Consider the following 22,873-nt stretch of genomic DNA (forward strand, 5'->3'; position numbering starts at 1 on the left):
TTACATTAGTCAATATGTTTACTTTTCTTTTTTAATCTATAGAACATATTGCACTACATATTAGACAAGACAACTTGGTTAATGTGTCAATTTTTTTTGGTAAGGGTTAATGTGTCAATTTAATACCGGGTTTTCTTGCTCCCTTTCCCTCCCCTCATATATATATATATATATATATATATATATATATATATATATTTAAATAATTGATTGTTAAATATTCTATTTTCTTTGGCAAAGATTATTTAGGAGCTTATAACTTTATTTAAACTAGGGAAAATTGTATCTTTGGTCCTTGAGTTATACCCAAGTTCCGATTCAGTCCCTGAGTTATGACTGTATTCATATTTAGTCCCTCAGTTATGAACAAAATGGCGTATTTGGTCCTCGGCCGTTAAAAGTGACGGAAAAATTTTAAAAATTTTAAAATTTGACGGGTAAAGTAGGAAATTCACATTTTATTCTCCTTCTTATATCAAAACCACTTTCACAACATTATTTTTCACTTCTTAGCCTCTTATTTCATGATTGTTCAATTTTAAAAGCATTTCAATAACTTTAGTATGACTTGTTAGGAACCTAGCTCTCGTATAACAAACTTAAGACTTAGCACAAATAAAGAAACACACTATACGAAAAAATGTTACATACTAAAAATCTCAAGTTATTCAGTTGGTGAATTTCTCATAAAAGCAACCTGAGAAATTTGACATCATTTTGTATCTCAAAAGTTCTGATTTGATTACATTTGTTTCTTAGTAAGGAAAATTGAAAATTGATAGGATAGTGTGTTTCACACGTCTGAAGACAATGATCAAATGTTTCTTTATTTTTGTGCTAAGTCTTAAGTTTGTTATACGAGAGCTAGGTTCCTAACAAGTCATACTAAAGTTATTGAAATGCTTTTAAAATTGAACAATCATGAAATAAGAGGCTAAGAAGTGAAAAATAATGTTGTGAAAGTGGTTTTGATATAAGAAGGAGAATAAAATGTGAATTTCCTACTTTACCCGTCAAATTTTAAATTTTTTTAAAATTTTCCGTCACTTTTAACGGCCGAGGACCAAATACGCCACTTTGTTCATAACTGAGGGACTAAATATGCATACAGTCATAACTCAGGGACTGAATCAGAACTTGGGTATAACTCAGGGACCAAAGATGCAATTTCCCCTTTAAACTACTACTATAAGTTCTATTTGGTGAGGTTCTCAAAATAAGCTAGTATCTTCGGTAGCGTTTCAAAAATATACTAATAGCTTTCTAACTTGTTTTCCTCGTTATCCCTTATTATTTTAAATAAATGACATCATTTACCCATCACAATTAAAACTCTTTTGGCCTTTTTCCGTTTTCCTATATATTTATTAAAAGTCTATGGTAACTATCCGAATATAAGTTATAGGTGAAGATACATAAAACTATATAATTACTCAAGTTATATGTTCGATCAATTTGGTTGGGATTTCTCCAAATTAAATTTATAAAATATTATCAATATATGTTATTCCAAATTAAATTTATAAATTATTATCAATATATGTTATAATAACGTTGACATATTTTTTTTTTTACTTTCTTATAGGATAACAGTGAGTCGGGGGCGGGTTGAGAAGGGCTACATCTACCACTAGACCTACCTTATATTTTCTCCACCCATCCCACCTCCAACGAGCATTGGGTGGAGTTTTTCAAAATCCACCCTTGCCCCACTGGGTGCGGGCCGGGTGCCCACTACGGATACCCACCATTTGTTATCTTATTAAAAAAATTTGAATTAATATTTAAATTACATACACATAATAAAATAATAAAATTCACTAGTTATATTAAAACATAAAATAATAGAAATAATAAAATATAATTGGCTGAAAATGAATCTGATATTACTAATCGACTGAAAATATAAAAGAATCACTAATTGACTGATATTCTACCATTATATATTTTCACCCGAGTCACACATCCTGATTGACTGAAGGTGTTATCTCTAGACAAATTAAAGATTGACAAAATTGTGTTACTACTACCAATGTTGTCTACAAAGAGGTTTCAATAATGTGTAAATACAATAAGTGATATTAGTTTTTTTTTAATGGCAAAATTGCTATGTATCTAGACAAAAAATATATATTTTCATACAAATGAATATAATTGAATATCAATTCATTTTTATAACTGAGTTGCTAGAGAACGAGCACATTTGCCTAATTTATAAAAATACTGAACAATGACAAATAAAATCTCCAAAGTTACAGCACACCATGTGTACATCTACATATTAACTATTAATTTGAGCAATTATTTACTCAAATTCAAGCAATGATAACATAAAAACACATAAAAGATCCAAACCACATCTTTAACTGCACTATATAATTTTTTATATTCTAATTTAAATAATTATATATTGATCAAAATATTCTTAATATATTACAACAAATTCATTTCGTGCATTGCACAGACGAAAATACTAGTCAAATATAATAACAAAATTGTTAATTTTTTAAAATTAAACTTGTTAGTTTAAAACTACAAATAATAAAAAGTTAGTAAAAGTTCTAGAAACTTTTATAATTAACTACATATTAGTACTTATTTTACTCTGTGTGTGTCGGGTGGAGTTCTTAACTTCTATGTGAATTTTGTACATAAAATTTGAATCCAACCAACCCATCGCGTGTTTATTTTTTAAGACTCATCTCGGTCACAATCCACTATCATTTAAAAAACTTGATCCATGCGAGGTGGATTGAAATTGTCATCCCTAATTTTTTTTTTATATAATATTATGTTCAATGGGAGAATTAATGCATATATGTTAAAAATAAAATCAGAGATAGAAAGATAAGGGGGAAAGGGAGAATCATCTCTTCATTCATCTGTGTATTCATCATCTACTCTTTTTATATTACAACCATACATATATGTAATATACATTTGTAACGGAAGGTAATATGGTAGACATAAATGTTGAACTCCTTTTGGCATACTTGTTGCAAATCATAATAATTCGTGAAAAATACTTGTTGAACTTCTTTTGGCATAATTTTTTTTTCTGGAGAACCTAGACCCGTGATATTTGATGTTTGTAAAAATATTTTGTTAAAAATATGCTTTGGTTATTCCAGAAAAATTTGTAAAGTTTTGGCGGTGTGCTGCCAATTATTTTTCTGCCTGGAGCAATGTTGGGAAAAATTTCGGGAAAAATACTTTTAGACCTTGGATTGGCATGAAAATTTTCGTGTACGTTCTAGACTTGATGAACTACATATCTGCAAAATTTTGTGTCAAAATGTGTTACCATTTTTCCCCAGAAAATTCTGAAATCCAGGTCACAATTCTGAAATTTTTTGCCGTTTTCAGCTTGTATATCTTGCTATTTTGTGATGTTTTCATGCTTGTATGAAACTATGAGATAAAATGAGAGCTTGCTTGGAAAAGTACTGTTTTTGACTCCCCAAAATAAGAATGAATGGGCCCGGCAGCAAACATGTGCTCATTAGTCTTCGGCGAACTGTACTTCTCTCATTTTTCTAATTTATGAATTAATAAAAATATCTCTTGTCATATCATGTCTTGTGTGTACCAAATATGATGTGCATGACTAAATTGAGTTTTTGGTGTCCAAGACATAAGGGACAATTATATCACATATTGCATGTGCTTCTCTTTAATTGACATCATTTAGCATATAATCTCTTGATTATGTTCATATAAGAGATTTTGTTATTTCTCTTGTTGGCAATTTATGATTTGCTATAGGCCATAGCTATGGAGATTCATCACCCAACTTATAAGTGGGACAATAGCACGAATTCTCAATATGGTTAGGTTGCACCTGTTGTTGCTAAACTTTAGCTTGCATGTGAGTAACAATTAAAGGCTATGACATGTTTACAGTGCTAGTCTCTGCTATAGAAACTCTTTGACATGAGATTTGGGCATATGATATTTAAATTTATAGCCCTCATTTTTTTTTAATATTTATTTGCCCAGAAGGTAGATTAAGGACTTTAATTCTCTAAGTCACCCTTTAGGATGAACCTTGACGATAAATTCTTGACAAAAAATGGTCCACCTATCTCATCAATCCCCGAAGGATTGCTATGAGTCAAGTTCTTTTTACCCAAGTCTAACTCAATGCATATCACAAATCAATCCCTCAAGGATTGCTATACCCCCCTTTTCACCTAGTACGTGGTTTCAGAAGTAACATTTCCCTATCTGCGTTATTTTTAGTGCGCATTCTATTTTTATATCAGCACCACAACGTACCTCTAAAAGGGCTATCAAAGAAACCTCCGTCTATTGATTAAATACTGAAAGCCCATGATAGGGGATCAATACATATAATTGGGTACGTTGTCTGCATTCCTAATGAAGATTGTTTCTCAGCATTAGGGGGAGATAATATACTAGCTTTTAATGAAATGCCAAGAAATTTCATAAAATGAAAAGATCTTCATTATCTAAATCCACGTACTAGTTAGTCTGAACTAGAAGTTCAAAAGATAATCTATTTGCGATATTAGCAAATAATCTGCCAAATACATCTATTGATCATACCGATCATAAAAGAGTGACTAGGTCCCATGTACCTTCCCCAACTTGGACCAAATATATCTACTGATACTCCTTGACGCAAGAAGTGTAGGAGATCTATCGGTGAAAGAGATATGAATCATAATACTAGATCTAGTAAAGAAACATTGTCACTCTTAAAATAGCTTGAACAATTATGTCCTGCAGACGTTCGTCCAGATGACGAAAAACCCTAGTAAAATTTATAGGTGCACCAAACAAACGTAATACTAGGGATGCGGAACGACCAGATCAAAATATCTTTGGGAAACGTCTAGAATCTGGTCATTTTAGAAATTTGCCATTAACTTTTACAAATATGGGAGACATTTATAAAAATGTTATAGTTGTCGACAACACAATTGCCATTACAAATTGCTCGTTATATGATAATCTGGATCCAGAGTTAGGCACCGGAAGTGCCATAACTATTTAACGTATAAAGGAGCAATTAAAGCATAGCTCGACTCGCTAAAATGAAAAATTCTCTTTATAACATTACACCGTTGAGCGTTAACCCTCAATGTTACAAATGGGTGTGTGCATGAAAGAGAAGTAAGAATAACGAGGTGATAAGATATGGAGTGAGTTTGTAGCCTATGGGTTCACGCAGAGACCCTTAATTGATTTTAATCAAATATACTCTCCCAGGCTAAATGGCATTAAGTTCCGCTACATAATACAATTGGCAGAATAATAAATTTAGATATGCAATTAAATTTATTTTGAGAAATCCTGGATGGATTCATAATTCTCGAAATGAGGATTTATTTAAGTATTATTATGTGTCATTATTTACTCTTTAAAGGGTTGCGAATGGAGTTAATATCCCCATTGAAGGAATAATATGTACCATTGTGTGCTCGATAAAGGGTTGATAATGAACTTATTTATTATTTATTATCTCAGTCAAGATTGATGGTGTAAACATCAATGAAATATATAAAGAGCTTGATAATGTCAGTTCATGTTTAAAGACTGAGACTTTTGAAATAAAAAACTTGTGAAAGCTATAAGTATTATCTTGACTTGAAGATCGAGTTTTTCTTTGAAGATTTTTTTTTTTTTTTTTTTTTTTTTATATACACCAGTCAGCCTACATCTAAAAATGCTTTTTCACATGTCTATATGCATATAAGTGTCGTGTTTTTATCAAACTAAAGGTTGCCTAATAATCTCTTGAAGCAGATAAGGAATCTTTTTGGACTCTGATGGGGAATATACCCCGGGTACAGGCTCCCCATACGCTCCGTGCTCTCGTTTGGGTCGGGTCAAACGGTTCGGGTCAAGGTCAAACCCGACTTGGTTGCACCTATATAAGGGCACTTGACCCTTCATTTTAGGGGCCTCTCCTCCTCTTCCACTCTCTCTCTCTACAACAATGCTCTCACTTCTCTCTAAGAGTCTAAGACAAGAAGAGTAATTCTTAATAAAAGAATCCCTTTGATCTACATCATGGTTCTTCTCTCCTTGTTCAATATTCATATATGTGGATACACCCTACCGTACCGAGGAATTATCCACATCAGACTCGAAGTCCCTTACTTCATTATCGTTGGAGCACCATTATATTGTAGAACCAGAAGTTCCATAATTGCAACATATTTGCGATGAAATTGCTAGCAAAATCTAGTGTTCCCCCTTCAAATGAAGTACTTGAATAATGATTAACATATCCTCCAGTATCTTCGAGATACAAAGACATGACATTTATGTAAGAAACCATGATACGGTTTTAATAGGCTACTTGGGTACTGGCTGTTTTGTTTGATCCCCGCAATGCCAAGTCCAAACTGGTTATACAATGAATTTTCCTAAATGTTCAAAATGAGGACAATAACACTTGTGTTGCACAAATGTTATATGAGCTCTAGAAGAGCCATAAGATTATTAGATATTTACTCTAGTGACAATCCAAAAGATTTGTCCAATCCATTTCTTCAAATTTTTGAAATATATGTAGAACTTGAAGATTGTTATCTTCAGGGGGAGACGGGAAGTACATTTACTCGAATCAATCCGGAAGATTGAATGTAAAATCCTGAAGATTAAGTCATAAAAGACTAACAGTTGCGCACTATTTGCAACACATAAATACATAAATATCATGTACTCTTTCCCTCACTAGTTTTCTCTCATTGGGTTTTTCTAATGTGGTTTTTAACGAGGCATGAGTATGATATAATAATGTAAATGAGAAAATGTTACAAAATAATTGCTTCAGTCGACAAACCCCAAAATCCTGAAGATTATGTCGATTATGCCTTGAAGGCTCACGGTTGTACTCTTTTTCCCTTAACTAAATTTTTCCCACAGGGTTTTCTTTAAGTTAAGGTTTTTAATGAGGCGACCAATACAATATATGTTTTTACATATATCATATACTCTTTTCTTCAACTAGGTTTTTTCCCACGTGGTTTTCCTAGTGAAGTTTTTAATGAGGCATGAATGTATGCTATCCATATACCTTGTACTCTTTTCTTGTTTAGGTTTTTCCCACAGGATTTTCCTAGCAAGTTTTTAATGAGGCAAGATCGTGGTGTTATAATATCCAAGGGGGAGTGTTATAAATATAATTAAATGTGGACATTATGAGTTGATTATGTAACTGATGTAACGATCACATTTATGTCTACCATTATTGCCTTCCGTTACAAATGTATATTACATATATGTATGGTTGTAATATGAAAAGAGTAGATGATGAATACACAGATAAATGAAGAGATGATTCTTCCTTTCTTCCTTATCTTTCTATCTCTGATTTTATTTTTAATAATATAGTATATGACAAACGTGTAAGTTATTAAAACTTAGAAATGTTCAACAAGCCAGCTTTTAAGAGTCTGCAATAATATTAGTGATAGGCAATTGTGTTATATTCTATACAAGTCTAGAATATTTACAGAGCACTAAAGCATGTAACACATCTTCATGATCTAAACCACACATTGGGCATGTTGGGTCCACCTCCACCCTTTTAAATATCAAGTTAATGGTTGTTGGCAAAATGTCACATATGGCTCTCCACAAGAAAGTTTTCCATTTGGGGGAGACTTTTACTTTCCACATTGTAATCCATTTATTGAAAATCGCGGGATTATTTTCATAGTCACCCACAATACGCCTATAGGCATTCTTGAACGGAACAACACATCAGTAAGTTTACTCACGGATTGCATGGAATTGACTACGATTATCCGGCACCAACACACGCCGATCCATTCGTACGTTGGGGTCACAATTGACCAATGCAGAACACTTATGTCTTTATTTAATCCTATTACTTTGGATTACATCTCTAGACAGGTTAATTTACATGCGCATACTTTAGCTTCGTTAGCTTTTACACAGGACCAAGCTATGTACTGGGATGCTATCCCACCTGACGCTATTTCGGCTTTGATTCATTAATACAATCGCAAGATTGACCTTCAAAAAAAAAAACACGTTTTACTTTCCGGCATGCAATAATAAGTTACTTAATACATTCGCTTGTTGAGTTGTGCAAATTAAGTTTATAAACTTCTTCCCAAAAGATTGAATCGTAGGCACTCAACGGGTTATCTGCATCTCCACCCCAATGAATAATAAAATACCTGCATAATTTAAGTAATGGGTTCGCATATGGGGGAAAAGTTTTAAACCCGCGCGGGTATGGGGCGGGTGCAGGGAGAGGTATCCCCGCACCCACACCCGCCCCCGCATATATATATATATATATATATATATATATATATATATATATATATATATATATATATGTATATGGGGCGGGTGCAGGGAGAGGTATCCCCGCACCCACACCCGCCCCCGCATATATATATATATATATATATATATATATATATATATATATATATATATATATATATATTTTAAGTCAATATCAAAGTATTATGTTACTTATTTAATCTGTTAGATTTTCGGGTAGTAAGGGAAGGTCCTAACTCACTAATATTACAGCTTCTAATTATTTTTTGGTGCTAGTGGCTAAGATTTTATACACTAATGTTGAAGTTGGAAGCAAATGTAATATTCAAGTTGGTAATTATTTGATGAAGACTTTGATGCATCAATATTATAAATTGTAGTAATAAAAATTTTATTAGATGTAAGTTTCATATTATTAATGATACTAAGGTTATATGCAAAATCCCCACAGGGCGGATATGGGAAGGAATTTCATTATTCGCCCAGGTGCGGGTATGGGGAGTGGGATGGGATGGGGTGGGGGATATATCCTGTCCCCGCCCCTTGAATCCTCAATGGGCGCACTCTGCTGGTGAGACTCGATCTTTAGTCATTCTTTTCAAATTTCACTCATATAATCAACTGAGCTATCTATGTGGATAATTAAATTTATAAACTTAATACAATGTTTGGCTTCATTATTAGTGAGAATGCAAAGAATCAAAATTATATATTATTATACTTATATTTAGCATTTGCTAAATGGATATTTGACTAAATGACTAAGTTTTAAAAAAAAATAAAAAAAAAATAGTCGAATGATTATTTATAGTCAAATGGAATTTCGGTGACAAAAATTAATAAATGTTAGTCAATGAACGAGCAAATACCAATTTTAGTCCTACAAGTTTTAGTAAAATGACAGTTTTGATTCACATGTTTAATTCTTATCAATTTTTATCCACGACTATTGTTTTAGTACCAATTCTTATTCACGATTATTGTTTTAGTGTCAAAATTCGTCACGTTGGTAACCCCTCCGTTTAAGACATGCTGAAATCTTAAAATTTTAAGGGTATTTTTGTCCTTTTAAACGTAAGATCTCAATTTGAGAATGAATAAATAGATTTAAGCCCTAAGATTGATCTCAATTCGCACTTCTCATCCTCATCCTACCTTAATTTGAGGAGGAGATTTGCGAACTAGGATCGATCTTAGGGCGTAAATCCCTTTATTTATGTTCAAATTGAGATCTTAATTTGAAAAAGACGAAAACATTATTATTAATTTCATATTTTCAAGACTATTTGGTCTAATGGTACACGGGTTGGACTTCCATTTGGAAGGTTGTGAGTTTGAGCCTCAGTAGAGGAGGGAGTTATTGTGGCTATCATTTTGCTAATACCTGTTGGACCAAAATTGGTATTTGAAAATATATATATATATATATAATGTCACAATCTATATATGATCTATGGTCCATTGCAGTGATTGCACTATTCCAACATCTGCAATTATTCAACCTCGGAATCTTGGTGAATAGAAAACATGGGCGAAGCGATGCAGGGGTTTGGCTATGCGTTTTGCCTTCTGCTTTCCGTACTGCTCAATATTTTATTCGCGGCGAATATTTTGTATGGGGGAGACGGAGACTGGGGGCTCCGGGAGCTGAAGTGGAGTCAGGACGCGGCGGCGGCGGCGGAGGCTGTGGCTGCGCTTGAGTGCTCCGGCCATGGCAGAGCGTATCTCGACGGGAAGATTGGTGATGATGGTATTACACCCGTCTGTGAGTGCCACACCTGCTATTCTGGTCATGATTGCTCTCTCCTATTGCCTGACTGCTTTGCTGATGCTGACGGGTATGCATATAATTATATATACACATAAGATGAATTTAAAGTTTCTAGTTATTTAGGAAGTTTAATTTGGTGTGTTTAAGAAGTTAAGGGAGCTGAGCCTAATGAAATTTAGAAGCTGAGAGATGGGAATGTATTATGTATGTTGATTGAGCAGTGGGGATCCTTTGTTTCTGGAGCCTTTCTGGGTGCAAAATGCAGCTAGCAGTGCGGTGGTTGTGTCAGGATGGCATCGGATGAGCTATTCATTTCCAGCCGGTAGTTCAAATCCAGGTAGTTCATATTTCTCCCAAGAACTGGAGAATCACATCCGGAAAGTGCACGCCGTTGCCGGAAATGCAATCACCGACGGCAAATATATCGTCTTTGGTGTCGGCTCAACTCAACTCTGTAATGCGGCTGTTTATGCTCTTTCTTTGGAAAACTCTTCCTCTCTTTCACCGACAAAAGTCGTCGCCAAAATCCCCTTTTATCCGGTACAGATCAGATCAGAGTCTCATTATTAATTATAGAGTTAATTACCGGAATGGTTCATTGACTATAGTGAAATTATCAATTTGGTTATTGACTATTTTTTTTGACTAATTAAGTTCCTCAATTTTAAAAATCTTAACCAATTTGGTCCTCTGTTTGTTTGACCGTTAGTCAACCGTTAACTTGGGACCAAATTGATAATTTGTTATAGTCAAGGGATCATTTTGGTAATTAACTTTAGGGGTGGGCAATTCAGTTCAGTTTTCTCGAACCGAATCGTACCGAACCGAACTAGTTTGGTTCGGTAATATACTGAACAACGGAACGGTATTGAATTCTTGTATACCGAACGTTCGATAAAAAACATATCCGAATTGTTCGGTAAAAAATTGAACTGAATCGAATACCGTTTGATTTTTTTAAAATAATAATAATAATAATAATAATAATAATAATAATAATAATAAATAAATAAATATATAAATAAAAAGTAAATCTAATTCCCTTGCCGTTTGCTCTGTCGTTCAGCTCATATTCTCATGGGTATCTCTTGTAAATGTTTTATTTGATTTCTTTATGGTTTGTTATCAAAAGTTATATATTATGTGATATGGTGTTTACATAGTCCAAATCCAAAGTCTAATATATAACAAATAGCAATCCAAAGTTCAAACGGTATTCGGTTCGGTTCGATTTTTACCGAACAACTCAGTTCGGTTCAAGTTTTTACCGAACCGTTCGGTACTTCGGTATACAAGAATTTATTACCGTTCGATTGTTTGGTATATTATTGAATCTAACTAGTTTGGTACGGTTCGGTTCGAGAAAATTGAACAGAATTGCCACCCTTAAAATTAATTACCAAAATGGTCCCTTAACTATAACGAATTACCAATTTGATCCCAAGTTAACGGTTGACTAATGGTCAAACAAACGGAGGACCAAATTGGTTATGATTTTTAAAGTTGAGGGACTTAATTATATTTAAACTTTAATTTAGTTGAGATGGAAGGAAAGGTATATTTTCCTTGAATTCATTTTGTTTTGTGTTTGTCCACAGCTTTATAAGTCGCAGACTGAATATTTTGAGACCAAATATTATGAATTCCAAGGAGATCCGTCTTTGTTGAACAATGATACAGATGCAGCTGGAAATGTGATCGAGTTTGTAACTTCCCCCAACAATCCAGATGGCCATTTGAGGGCGCCGGTTGTAGGAGGTCCCTTTGCAAGGACGATTTATGATCGAGCTTATTACTGGCCTCATTTCACTGCCATCCCTGCTGCCGCTGATGAACATCTTTCCATTTTCACCATCTCCAAGCTCACCGGCCATGCTGGAACCAGATTCGGGTGAGTTTATATTTTATAACAAAATAAATGTTTATACATACCACTCAACTTTATATTATAAAACCCAAAAACCAGTTAGTTAGTGACATGGTTTCTAGTGATGTTTCATTTTCTTTGGTATTTTGGTAACGCAGGTGGGCAATTGTAAAAGATAAGAGTGTGTATGAAAACATGGTGGCGTATATAAGGGCAGCAGAGCTGGGAATTTCAAAGGAGACACAGTTGAGGGCTCTTACTCTCCTGAAAACAGTCCTCCAGGGTGATGGCAGGGGAATCTTCAACTTTTCTTATGAAAAAATGAAGAACAGATGGGAAAAGCTGAGCCAGATCATATCCCGGTCTCATAGATTCGTCATCCAAGAAATCTCTCCTAAGTACTGCAATTTTTTCGAGAAAATTCGAGGACCCTCTCCAGGTACAGAGTGTTGTTCTTGATTTCCATTGATGAAACTTGGAATAAACGCAGAGTGTATGAACTTGCAGCGTATGCGTGGGTGAAGTGTTTATGGGAGGAAGAAACAAATTGCAGTGCAGTCCTGAAAGCCGCGAAGATCATAGGGCGAGCAGGCAGCATGTACGGCGCCGAGGATCGTTATGTGCGGCTCAGCCTCCTCAAGAGGGACGACGATTTCGAACAGTTGCTGGCTCGGTTGAGGGAATTTGTCGCCATAGAAGATGGTGCGAAAACCATGTGAATATAACATTTTAATAAGTCACAAGGCTATGTTTATTCATTTCATGCCTTCGAATAATGATCTGTGGGTCATAAGAAAAATTGTACTTGAAATTTGGTTTCCAGGTGTGTATTTCATTGACGCAGTTACAGTTATTCGACCACAATATTTTTGCAATTATGTTTCTTAAGACTAACATTATCCCGGCAAATCTCTCCCACTCTAAAAAATATCATACTTTCACAACATCCCATTTACAAATCATCTCCTATTCACACTACATCCCTATAATATTCTCTCACTTTCTAAAGTGATCCTACTTTCATAATATATTATAAATATAATATAATAATAATAAAAGAGATTAAAAAAATAAAAAAGAACAAAAAAGTCAAATAAAGCTGCCGTTGGCAGCAAAAAGCTACATAGCAAGCTGTTTAGCAAACTTGCAAATTCTGCAAGTTTGCTAGACAGATGACAACTGCCTAGCAAGCTGTTTATATCCCTATATATCTCTCCCACTACTTTTATCCTGAGCCCAAAAAAAAAAAAAATCCTAAGAAAAATGGCACACCGCCCCCCGCATAAACACTCACCTCCACCGCCGCCGCCAGTAGTTCACGTGAACCATCCACCACCTCCGCCAGTAGTGCACCATCCACCTCCGCCGGCAGTTCACGTGCACCGTGGGCCGGGGCAGGTTCACAACGCTCCTGGTGCTCCTTCTGTGGCCCATCCCCATCCGCATCCCCCACATCATCATCATCCCCACTAGATACTACGCAGTTGACTTAGATCATCTCTGATCTGCAGATCTGGTGCTTGACAAATATATCTCATGATTAATAAGCTAGCAGGTTCAGTTCCACGGCGATGGAAGATATATACCTGTGTTTGTCTGTCTGTATTTTGTATGAAATTATGTAATCTGGATCTTTTGATTTTAGTCTAGTTCTAGGGTTCTACCACTGTACTAGCTTGTATGGAACTAGGTTTTATGTCGATTGTGGACGAAACCATTATGTATTGAATAAATAAACATCTTTTTATCATAATAGTTCTATTCTGTTAGAGTCTGATCTTTTTTATTGATTTCAATGTTCTTCTAAGTTTCTCGCTAAAGTGATCGGATTTGGTACGGTTAAGCAATTTAAGTAATTTATAGAACGCGAAACAATAATTTAGGTGATTACGTTCAAGTTTCACTCTCAAGAGAACAGTTTAATAATTTTCTAATTTTCTTGGTTTGAATTGATTTATATAACTCCTATAAACAATTTAAGTTGGAAGGTAACTATAGAGAGCTTAAAAGCTGGTTTATATTTTTATATAATAGGGAATGTTTGGTAAATAATTATTAAGTGATTGGATTAGTGAGTTGTAAAAAGATGAGCCGTAGAAAGATAGTTGGTAGTTGTAAAAAATATTTGATAAATTAGTAGTTAGATTAGTTATAAAAAAATATTTGGTAAATTAGTAGTTCAAGCCTCAGTGGAGGTGTTATTGACTCTTTGTGCTCCAACATATTAAGAAAGTAATTGGTGTTATTAGCTTTTTGTGTTCAGTAGATTGAGAAAGTAGTTATGAACAGATACTACATTGTAATAGAGTCAATAACATTCAAAATTAGTAATTATATATATATATATATATATATATATATATATATATATTAAATATTTATATGGACTGCTTAACTAACTTAAACAGTTATTAGTGATCAAATAAGCTTAAATTGATCGATAAGCTAACTAAATTACCAAATAGAACCTATTAACCAGGGTCATAATGTAGAGTTTTGATCCTCACCAAAAGAAAACAATGTAGAGTTTTGATAATGGTGTGAAATTTTCATCGTCATTTAAAAAAAAAACAATTTAAGTAATTTGTAATGTGTTTAGAATCCAATTAGATTATAAGCAATTAACAAGTCTTTAGGATTTAGTTTTCTACTACCAAAGCAATACACCAAATTGTGAACAGAAACTACATATCTACAAGAATATTATCAGAAACAATATAAAATGATCTGAACTACAGCTACCGACATAAAACCGCGTTTGGTTTCAAAATAAGAATCCTAAGAAGGATTCAAATACTCAATACTTCTCGTGTGCAGTAGTAAATAGGAATTTAAAATTTCACATTGAATCTGATTGTGGTAAAATAATAATACTCCGTAACAAACAAAACTGGTAATTGGAATCATATCAAATATGATATTAGGGTATAAAAATGTCTAACCAAACGCCACCTAAAGCTCGGAAACGCTAGAATTTCAATTTCCCTGAAAGATCCTTTCCCTAGCTCTTGCTGCCTGCAAATTCCACCAAAAGGATCGGATTGGAGTCCCCATTAGCAAGCAAGCTAAACAGCTTAGCTTCTCGGATATAATGTTAGATTCTTAATTAGCTTGTGAAATAGGGTGATATTGAAGTGATTCTTGTCGAGCATATCTCGCTATTAACTTAACCTTATAGTCAAGACCAAACACAACACTTGTGCAAAGTGCAGATAAAACAGATATACAAGTTATGGGTTCGGAAGAATACCTGTTTTTGCCAATCAGTGAACCAAGTTATAAGTGCAAGCAGTATACATTGCACTGAAGCGCCTACATTTAGTCCGATCCAGAGCCCCTTCCCATTCCCGTGAGCAACAAAACCGAGAATTATTGCCACTGGCAATCCCACCGAATAGAACGATCCAAGATTGATGAATGCTCCAGAACGCTGCCTCCCGTTCCCTCTCACGACTCCTGAAGCAATTAAGAAAGGAAACGAGAGATTTGAATTTCGAATCAGATTATTTTTCTGGAAATACAAGAGGAGTTAGGTACACTAACCAGAGAGTACTCCCTGGATGCAATCTGTCAAGACCAACAGACAGACAAAAGGAACCATTGCTCCTATGTAATCCACAACTTCCTTTTCGTTGCTGAACGCAAATCCCAGAACCCGGCTGGAGCAAAGTAGAGCTGTGTTCGCGACTACTGACTCCAAGAGTGTCAGAACCAGCACTGCCAAAACAGCAATTCGTGCTGCCTCTGAGTTTCCTGCCCCGAGTTCATTCGAGACTCGAGTGCTGCAAATCCAAGTGCGCTTTTACTGAGTAAGTAAACATTATATACGTATAGTAAATTGAAGCATGTGCTCCATCTCAACTAAAAGCCTAAACTGATAGTTGGGTTGCATGCACATTAATGGTTTGGTTATATGTTCAACACGTTCCAAGCAGCACAAACCCATGACCTTTGGTCTGGCTCTGATACCAAATTGAAGCATGTGCTCCATCTCAACTAAAATGCTAAGCTGATAGTTGGATTGCATGCACATTAATGGTTATATGCTCAACATAGTACGTTCCAAAGCAAGGAAACAGCGTATCAGAGTTTCAGAGTAGACCTTGCCGCAGCACCAATGGAAAACGGGATGAAGTAGTGCGATGAAGCAATCAAAAGGCTGTTGCAAAGATGGGCATGCATACATTATCAAGGACTTCAAAACCTCATTGAATACAAAGATTAGTGAGAAGCAGCAGATCGAAAGATGCATACCATATTGAGAGAACTGAAGCCTCAAGTTCGGGATTAGGCAAAAGTCCAGAAAGCAATATAACTATTTCATACGTCCACCATTCAAGACTGAAATACTAGCGGTTATAACTTATAAGATAGATACAAAGCCCAGACATAAAAAGCAAGGGAACTATATATATTGATGAAAAGGATAGCGAGCAACATTTTACCAAACCATGCCTGTCGAGGGGATAGCCAAGCGCACAAACTCCCCTATACACGAATAAACTTCTTTTGAGAAACTGAAGCTGATGCGGGTTTCATTGCAGGAGGAAGAATAACGCACATAAACACCAAGGAGGACGACATTGAGCCAGTACGACAAAGCAATTGCTATTGCTGCTCCACTGCTGCCTAAGTTAAACTTGAACACAAATGCCCAACAGACAGGCACATGAAAGCATAGAGACGCAACTGAGCTTAAGAGCATAGGAAGGATCAAGCTTTGTGTTTGCAGGTAACGAACCAGTGGTTGAAGAATTGCATATGGAAACAGGGCAGGAATCAGCCAAATCGAATATTTTTTGGCTTCAACTGAAATCAGCGGGTCTTGGCCTATTATCATCAAAAGTTTATCCATGAAAACCCATAGAATAGATATTGGTATGCAGGCCACAATGAGAGGTATTATAGCTCCAAATGTGTAGACGCCTAGCTTCTTGTAATGCAGAGCTCCATATGCTTGGCCACACAGAGTCTCCAGTGCACTAGCCATTCCAAACTGCTCACAATGTTCAATTGCTAATTAGCCATGCACACTATTTTCTGGAAAAAGTTGTGCACCACGCATACACAGACACATAGATATTGGCACAAATGCTTTTTTAAACAAAAAAGAATTGTTTTAGCATGTATTATGTACACATAATGAGGCAACCTTGTCAAGTTAGTCAGACTGTCGACTTGATAACTACAGAATTATAAGTTCAACTCTAGTGGGAGTGGCCTATTGGCTTTCTTGGTTTGAGAAGGTACGACTCACGTAGGGTGTCCTACTGGTCTTCTTGATTTGAGAAAGTCTACTATGGGCAACCTATACTGATAACCACAAGGTTACAAGTTCAACTCCCGTGTGAGTGTCCTATTGACCATCTTGGTTGGTTTGAGAAGGTCCGCTATGGCCAACATATGTTGATTAATTATACAAATTCGACTCACGTTAAAGTGGCTTTCTTGGTTTGAGAAGATCCGTTATAGGCAACCTATTCTGATAACCACAAGTTACAAGTTCAACTCCTCGTGGGAGTCACCTCAATCAATCAATCTGTAACCAAAATTGATTCTTGTGAACCTCAAAATGTAGCACATAGATATCAACAACAAATGTTTTAAGTCTTTAGATCATTGAAATTGAATTGATAAATGATTTTAACTCAAACAGGTATAAGCTATTCTATCTCTTCGCGAGTTTAGGAATATAGTATTATACTGAGTAAGAAATTCATGCAAAAGCAAGAGATAGGAGAAGGTAGGTAGTACAAGGAGACTGAAACCGGTGACGTTGGTGAGAGAAGTGGCGATGGCGGCGCCGGAGAGTGAGAGTTCGCCGAGGTGGCCGACCATCATCATCCCTATCGTGGTCACGAGTTGCTGGGAAATTGTGACGACCACCATGGGCAGTGCTATGCAGCTCACCTTCTTTAGCTCCTCCCAGAACGCATCCCATTTCGACCATATTCCTTTCTTCCTCCCCTCCTCTACTTCTCGCAGCAATGGCGCATCCTCCATCCTCTTCTCTCCGTTCTTATCACCAGTTCCGTGTCCGAGTAAGCTGCGGATCTGAGGAGTGGAGTCCTCTTTGTACTGCCACCGAGTCAGCGATAGAATTTTGACTTATCAGTCTCTTTTACTGTGTCAAGTAGGAATGAATGTCACTCAATCCAATAGAATAGTTCAAGTGACAAATGAGTGCTTTTTATGGAAAAAATTTTAGAATAATTCAGGTTCAATTCTCACAAGTTACGATTTAATTTAAGTGACAAATGAATTCTCTTTATGAAGAAAATTTTAGAATAATCCGGGTTCAATTCTCACAAGTGACGACTCTATTGGGATGATGTTTTTACCATAAAAAAAATTTAAAAACTATAATTAAGTCAATCATATTAACTACTTGAGAGATTTGTTGACAAAGAGAGTATTCAATTCACACAACAAATTGAAATGAAAAACTACCTCGGAATGTCCTTGTTTGACAATCAGCAGTTAGCGGACTATATTAGTGGATTTGACCAGAAAATTATATCAACCGTTGGTAAAAATATATTTGAAAAGAATAACAGTTTAGATTAGCATGTCACATGACCTAATAATAATAATAATAATAATAATAATAATAATAATAATAATAATAATAATAATAATAATAATAATAAACATTGGGCATTATCCTAATCGCGCGTAAAAACAACTACATAATACAAGACACAAAAACTCATAACACAAGACACATACACATTTAAAAAAATTAAAGAAAAAAAAACTTTAACGTGAATTAAACAACTAAACAATCATCGTCAAAATTAATAAAATTATCGTTTTAAAAACGACATCGTATAGGATTAGGATCCACGGTATAAGCGTTGCCAAAAGTGTGACTCATGCTGAGACACCATCACTCTAGCTAAAGTGTGATCTCTACTATTAGCAACTTGCGTTATGTGATGGACAGTAGCATTATGAAACAAACGCATCAGAAAATGCAATTAGCAACAATAAGTCCAATACAAGACAAAGCCAACATCTAATTTAAGGTTGTTTTCAAAAAAATAAATAAAAATCCAAAAACAAGACAAATCCAATAGCTGTAAGCCATACCATGATACCAAAGTAGGCAATCTGTTTAAGTTACCTGTACCAGTGGTTGTCTTTAAGCCCAGTAATTGCTTCCTTCATGGTCATCGCCTCCGCCGTCCATGATGTAAGGAGAATTGAAGCATATGATTCATCTTTAACTAAAAATTTAAACTAATCGTTGAATTGCACATTTGTATTTATATATTATATGCTCAACACGCTTCAATTCACGTGTGCCCTTTGACATGAGCTCTGATACTAAATTAAAGCATGTGCTCCATCTTAACTAAAAACCTAATTGATAGTTGAATTACACATTTATGTTTATATATTATATACTCAACGAGGAGGAACCCATTATCAGTCAACCACACTCTACGATTACTAGTCTTATTACCTTCATATTTTTATAAATCTACACCTAACGATACCAAATTTTTATCGACTATAATACATTTTAAGTCCATCGACTATAATACATTACTCCTTGACTATTAAAATTTTCATATTAAGTGCATGACTATTCAAATTGTATCACATTTGGTCCTTCACTATTAACATCAAATTAAGTGCATGACTATTCAATTTGTATCATATTTAGTCATGCCGTTAAAGTTTTCGACCAAAATTCTGTCCAAGTCACTGGTGACAGACTAATTTATTTAATTTTTATTTTAAAAATTATTTAATAATTTTTAAATTAAAAAACTTAAAAATAAAATAAATAAAAAAAACCCCGGCCATCCCCCACCTCATCCTTTTTCTCTGCTGGAGACGAAGGAGGAGGGGGGGGGGGGGGGTGGCCGGCGTCCTCTTCCCCCCACTCTCCTCCTTCGACATCACCGGAGACGAAGGATGAAGGGAGAAAGAGAAGGCCGACCACCCCACCCTCCTCTTCCTCCTTCGCCTCCAATTGAGACGAAAAGAGCTCTCGGAGGAGGGGAGTGGGGCCCCCTTCCTCCTTCAGCTCTGCCGGAGACGAAGGAGGAAGGGGGAAAGAGAACGCCGGCCACCCCACCCCGACCTCTTCCTTCGTTTTCGGCGGAGACAAAGGGGGAGAGGATGGGGTGGCCGTCGTTTTTTATTTTTATTTTTATTTTATTTTTAAAAGTTTTAATTTAAAAATTGTTAAAAATAATTTTTAAAATAAAAATTAAATAAATTAGTCGGTCACCGGTGATTTGGTCGGAAATTTGATTGGAAAATTTAACAACATGACTAAATGTGATATAAATTGAATAGTCATGCACCTAATTTGAAAATGTTAATAATCAAGAACCAAATGTGATACAAATTGAATAGTCATACACTTAATTTGAAGTTTTTAATATATTACAAATGAGAGGACTGATGAAAGGAAGAAAAATAACACATCTGATTTCACTAGAATGAAGTACTGTTACATTGGTAAGTGTATGAACAACAACTAACAGACTGGTTTACATATAAGCTTATATACACATGTGATAACAGAGTTGAAAGAAACTAATATTGGAAAATATCCTAACTAACAATTCTAATGATTGTTAACTGCCTCAACTACCATCTTCTTCTAATACCTCCCCGCAAGCTGGAGTGTACATGGAATGGAGCCCCAGCTTGGACACAAACTTCTGAAATAGCATTGGCTGTAAGGGCTTAGTTAAGATATTTGCTGTCTGATGTTCAATAGGAACATGCAACAATTTTATGGTTCCTTTTTGAACATTCTCTCTTATCAAGTGACAATCTATTTCTATGTGCTTAGTCCTCTCATGAAGGACTGGATTTTCTGCTATTGCAATAGCAGATATGCTATCAGAAAACAGCACAACTGCCTCTCCTAATTGGACTTCAAGAACTTCAAGAAGATAAAATAATCATTGTATCACACAAGCAGCAAGAGCAAGGGCTCTATATTCAGTTTCAAAGGATGATATGGATACAATATTCTACTTCTTGGACTTCCAGGAAACCAATGCATTTCCCAAGAAAATACAGAAGCCAGTTACAGATTTTCTTGTATCAGGACAAGCTGCCCAATCTGAATCAGCAAAACCACTCATTTTCAAATTGAAATCTGTAGGAAAAAACAACCCTTGTCCAGGACAAATCTTGATATACCTTAGTACTCTATGGACTGCTTGTAGGTGGATAGTAGTAGGTTTGTCCAAAAATTGAGATAACTGCTGCACAGCAAAACTAATATCAGGTTTAGTGATGTTCAAATACAAGAGTTTTCCCACTAATCTTCTGTACTGAGTGTTGTCTTCCAAGGCTTCACCATCATCTTTGGAAAGTTTGTTTGTTTGTACCATAGGGCATTTTGCAGGTTTAGTTTCAAGGAATCCTGAATCTTGTAGAAGATCCAGGGCATACTTCCTTTGTGTCAAGGATATGCATGTGTGCTTCCTAGCAACTTCCAATCCCAGGAAATATTTTAAGCTTCCTAAGTCCTTGATTTTGAAAACTAAATGTAAATGTTCTTTGATCTGCTGGATTTGAGCCTTGTCACTGCTGGCTAGGACTACATCATCCACATATACTAGGAGGGCAATGAAACTATCATTAGATCCCCTAGTGAAAAGGGAGTTATCACATACTGCTTGTTTAAACCCCATGCTGATTAGCTCAGTAGTTAGCCTAGCATTCCACTGTCTGCTTGCTTGCTTTAGGCCATAGAGTGACCTTTTTAGTCTGCACACTTGCCCAGGTTGCTTAGAAATAAACCCTGGGGGAAGGATCATGTACACTTCTTCCTTAAGATCTCCATGCAAGAAGGCATTGTTGACATCAAGTTGATGCAACTACGATCCTCTTGCTGCTGCCACAGTGAGCAAGGTTCTAATAGTAGTAACTTTTGCCACTGGGCTAAAACTGTCAACATAATCTATTCCACAAGTCTGAGTATATCCTTTTGCAACTAACCTGGCCTTGCACCTTTCCACCGTCCCATCAGCCTTGTGTTTCACCTTGTAGACCCATCTGCACCCTATTGTTTGTGTGGAGGGTGGAAGAGTGGTTAGCTCCCATGTGTTGTTGGCATGTAGGGAATCTATTTCAGCCTGCATAGCAGCCTTCCAGCAGTCATGTTTGATGGCTTCATTGTAGGACTTAGGTTCTTGAATATTGAGGGTGTTGGTAGCAAAGGCTTTGAAAACAGGAGATAGCCTTTTGTAAGACAACATAACTGAAAGAGTGTGAGGATATGTCTTAGTATTAGGCGGATTGCAATCATAGTCACTGAGATATGCAGGTCTGGACACTTATTTGTTGGACATCCTAGGTTGAACTAGAATGGGATCCGACTGCTCCAGATCAGGTTCTGCGGGTGTGAGATCATTTGGTTCTGCATGATTAATACAATTATTTGTTTCTTCCCTTTGAATAGGCCTTTGGCGAACAATGTCTTCCATATTGTTGGTGTCACTTGGTAGAATGAGATCCTAGGATGATCCTTGTTCATTAACCTGGTTTGCTACCTTGTAGGGAAACACATGCTCATAAAAAACATCTCTTGACATAAACACTTCCCTGGAATCTAGGTCATAGAGCTTATAACCCTTTACTCCATTAGGCTATCCAATAAACAGACACCTTCTAGCTCTAGGTGAAAACTTTCCTTGGTGTCCTTTGTGTATGACAGCATAGGCCAAACACCCAAAAAATTTGAGATGAGAGTATTGGGGTGCCTTACTGAATAGGATCTGATGAGGAATCTGGCCTTGCAAAGCTGTTGAAGGTAGCTTGTTGATGATATAAACTGCATGCAGTATGCAATCCCCCCTGAATCCATCTGATAGCCCCTCTTGGAATTTTAGTGCCATTGCTACTGCCAAGATATATCCATGCTTTCTCCCAACTGCACCATTTTGTTGTGGTGTATA

The 22,873-nt window shown here is 35.7% G+C and overlaps 3 protein-coding genes across 3 annotated transcripts; 1 reads left to right on the plus strand and 2 right to left on the minus strand.

Annotated features, from left to right (window-relative positions):
- The first annotated feature begins 9,746 nt into the window (after positions 1–9,746).
- On the plus strand, positions 9,747–12,811 carry LOC109168492 (tryptophan aminotransferase-related protein 4-like). The gene is made up of 5 exons (XM_019317523.1): positions 9,747–10,136; positions 10,291–10,609; positions 11,668–11,960; positions 12,095–12,375; positions 12,444–12,811. The coding sequence occupies exons 1-5, from the start codon at positions 9,826–9,828 to the stop codon at positions 12,653–12,655; spliced, it is 1,416 nt and encodes a 471-aa protein (XP_019173068.1). The 5' UTR covers positions 9,747–9,825; the 3' UTR covers positions 12,656–12,811.
- Positions 12,812–14,748: 1,937 nt separating this feature from the next.
- Positions 14,749–18,012, minus strand: LOC109168491 (protein DETOXIFICATION 14-like). Its single transcript, XM_019317521.1, has 7 exons — positions 17,691–18,012; positions 16,382–16,932; positions 16,191–16,277; positions 16,039–16,095; positions 15,480–15,718; positions 15,187–15,392; positions 14,749–14,951 (listed from the first exon to the last, which is right to left on the minus strand). The coding sequence occupies exons 1-7, from the start codon at positions 17,937–17,939 to the stop codon at positions 14,913–14,915; spliced, it is 1,428 nt and encodes a 475-aa protein (XP_019173066.1). The 5' UTR covers positions 17,940–18,012; the 3' UTR covers positions 14,749–14,912.
- A 2,530-nt stretch (positions 18,013–20,542) lies between these two features.
- Positions 20,543–21,733, minus strand: LOC109168445 (uncharacterized mitochondrial protein AtMg00810-like). Its single transcript, XM_019317469.1, has 2 exons — positions 20,986–21,733; positions 20,543–20,847 (listed from the first exon to the last, which is right to left on the minus strand). Exons 1-2 carry the CDS (start codon positions 21,731–21,733, stop codon positions 20,543–20,545), a joined length of 1,053 nt encoding a protein of 350 aa, XP_019173014.1.
- Between the last annotated feature and the right edge of the window lie 1,140 nt (positions 21,734–22,873).

Source organism: Ipomoea nil, unplaced genomic scaffold (genome assembly GCF_001879475.1).
Source record: "Ipomoea nil cultivar Tokyo-kokei standard unplaced genomic scaffold, Asagao_1.1 scaffold3199, whole genome shotgun sequence".
Lineage (NCBI taxonomy): Eukaryota > Viridiplantae > Streptophyta > Magnoliopsida > Solanales > Convolvulaceae > Ipomoea > Ipomoea nil.

Excerpts from the sequence above, each read along its gene's own strand:
- LOC109168491 (XM_019317521.1), bottom strand. The coding sequence starts at position 17,939 with ATGGAGGATGCGCCATTGCTGCGAGAAGTAGAGGAGGGGAGGAAGAAA. Across the intron at positions 16,933-17,690 it reads TCACCGGTTTCAGTCTCCTT|TTTGGAATGGCTAGTGCACT; the intron begins GTACTACCTACC and ends CATTGTGAGCAG. Across the intron at positions 15,393-15,479 it reads CATCCAGGGAGTACTCTCTG|GAGTCGTGAGAGGGAACGGG; the intron begins GTTAGTGTACCT and ends TAATTGCTTCAG.
- LOC109168445 (XM_019317469.1), bottom strand. The coding sequence starts at position 21,733 with ATGATCCTTCCCCCAGGGTTTATTTCTAAGCAACCTGGGCAAGTGTGC. Across the intron at positions 20,848-20,985 it reads AAAATCTGTAACTGGCTTCT|TTCTTGAAGTCCAATTAGGA; the intron begins GTATTTTCTTGG and ends ATCTTCTTGAAG.
- LOC109168492 (XM_019317523.1), top strand. The coding sequence starts at position 9,826 with ATGGGCGAAGCGATGCAGGGGTTTGGCTATGCGTTTTGCCTTCTGCTT. Across the intron at positions 10,610-11,667 it reads CCAAAATCCCCTTTTATCCG|CTTTATAAGTCGCAGACTGA; the intron begins GTACAGATCAGA and ends GTTTGTCCACAG. Across the intron at positions 11,961-12,094 it reads CATGCTGGAACCAGATTCGG|GTGGGCAATTGTAAAAGATA; the intron begins GTGAGTTTATAT and ends TTGGTAACGCAG.